At 67.8% G+C, this 788-nt stretch overlaps 1 protein-coding gene across 3 annotated transcripts in view; it reads left to right on the top strand.

Moving 5' to 3' along the window:
• The first annotated feature begins 367 nt into the window (after positions 1-367).
• Positions 368-788, top strand: part of MOV10 (Mov10 RISC complex RNA helicase) — a 23,679-nt gene continuing 23,258 nt past the window's right edge. For 2 of the 3 annotated variants that reach the window (XM_014534579.1, XM_014534577.1), the window contains exon 1: positions 368-756. In XM_014534579.1, the coding sequence (XP_014390065.1) occupies positions 623-756 (134 nt within the window). In that variant the 5' untranslated portion in view covers positions 368-622. The remainder of the gene's footprint in view (positions 757-788) is intronic. The other variant, XM_014534578.1, reaches the window with a different exon arrangement.

The raw sequence follows: 788 nt of genomic DNA, 5'->3' as shown, positions 1-788 counted from the left end.
CCTCCAACTTCTCCGGCTCTGACGCCTTCCTCCCAGAGTCTGAAAGCCCGAGAAGGGAAAGTGGGGGAGGGGGGCGTGCCGCGCGCTTCCGTGCTGGTATGTGTCCCGGGCCGTCTGGGGGAGGTGCTGGGGGAGCTGCCCCAGCCCAGCTGCAGCCGACCCAGGTCACAGCCCCTGCCCTTTGCTCTCGGCTTCCCACTGAATCCGCGGGTTCCCGGGGCTGGGCGTGGGAGTGGCCCCAGCTCGGGCTCTGAAGTCCTCCCGGACCGGTCGGGGGCCCCAGGCGGTAGCCGCGTTCCTCGTCTGGCTGGGAGCCAGGGGAGGGAGCTGGGGCAAGGGGAGGGCCCTGAGGGAGGGGCAGGCTCCTTAGGAAAGAGTTAATGGGGCGGGGGGAGGGGAGAGGACGGAGCCTGGAGGGAAGCTCAGGTAGGAGAGGGACGGAGGAGGCTAGCCTGGTGGGGACAGGGGGACCCTGCAGGATCAAGAGTCAGAGTTAGGGTGCTTCCCCCCGCTGCACCCTCTTCTAGGGCAGCCAACTTCCTGCTGCTGCGCCGGCGACTTTCAGTTTCATTTCCCCGGACCCTCTGCCTGAGCCACCGCCGCCGCCGCCGCCTCCGCCGCGATGCCCAAGTTCAGCTGCCGGAAGCTCCGGGAAACCGGCCAAGCCTTCGAGAATTTCCTGCTCGCGGAGGGGCTGGACAAGGAGACAGATCGCGAGTGCCTGCGGACCATCTATAACCAAAAGTTCAAGCCCAGGTACGGGCCGGCCCGCTCCCTGGCCGGGAATC

The sequence above is a fragment of the Myotis brandtii genome, unplaced genomic scaffold (genome assembly GCF_000412655.1).
Source record: "Myotis brandtii unplaced genomic scaffold, ASM41265v1 scaffold131, whole genome shotgun sequence".
Taxonomy (NCBI): Eukaryota; Metazoa; Chordata; class Mammalia; order Chiroptera; family Vespertilionidae; genus Myotis; species Myotis brandtii.
The sequence above is the reverse complement of the archived record's forward strand: the minus strand, read 5'-3'. Positions and strand labels throughout refer to the sequence as shown.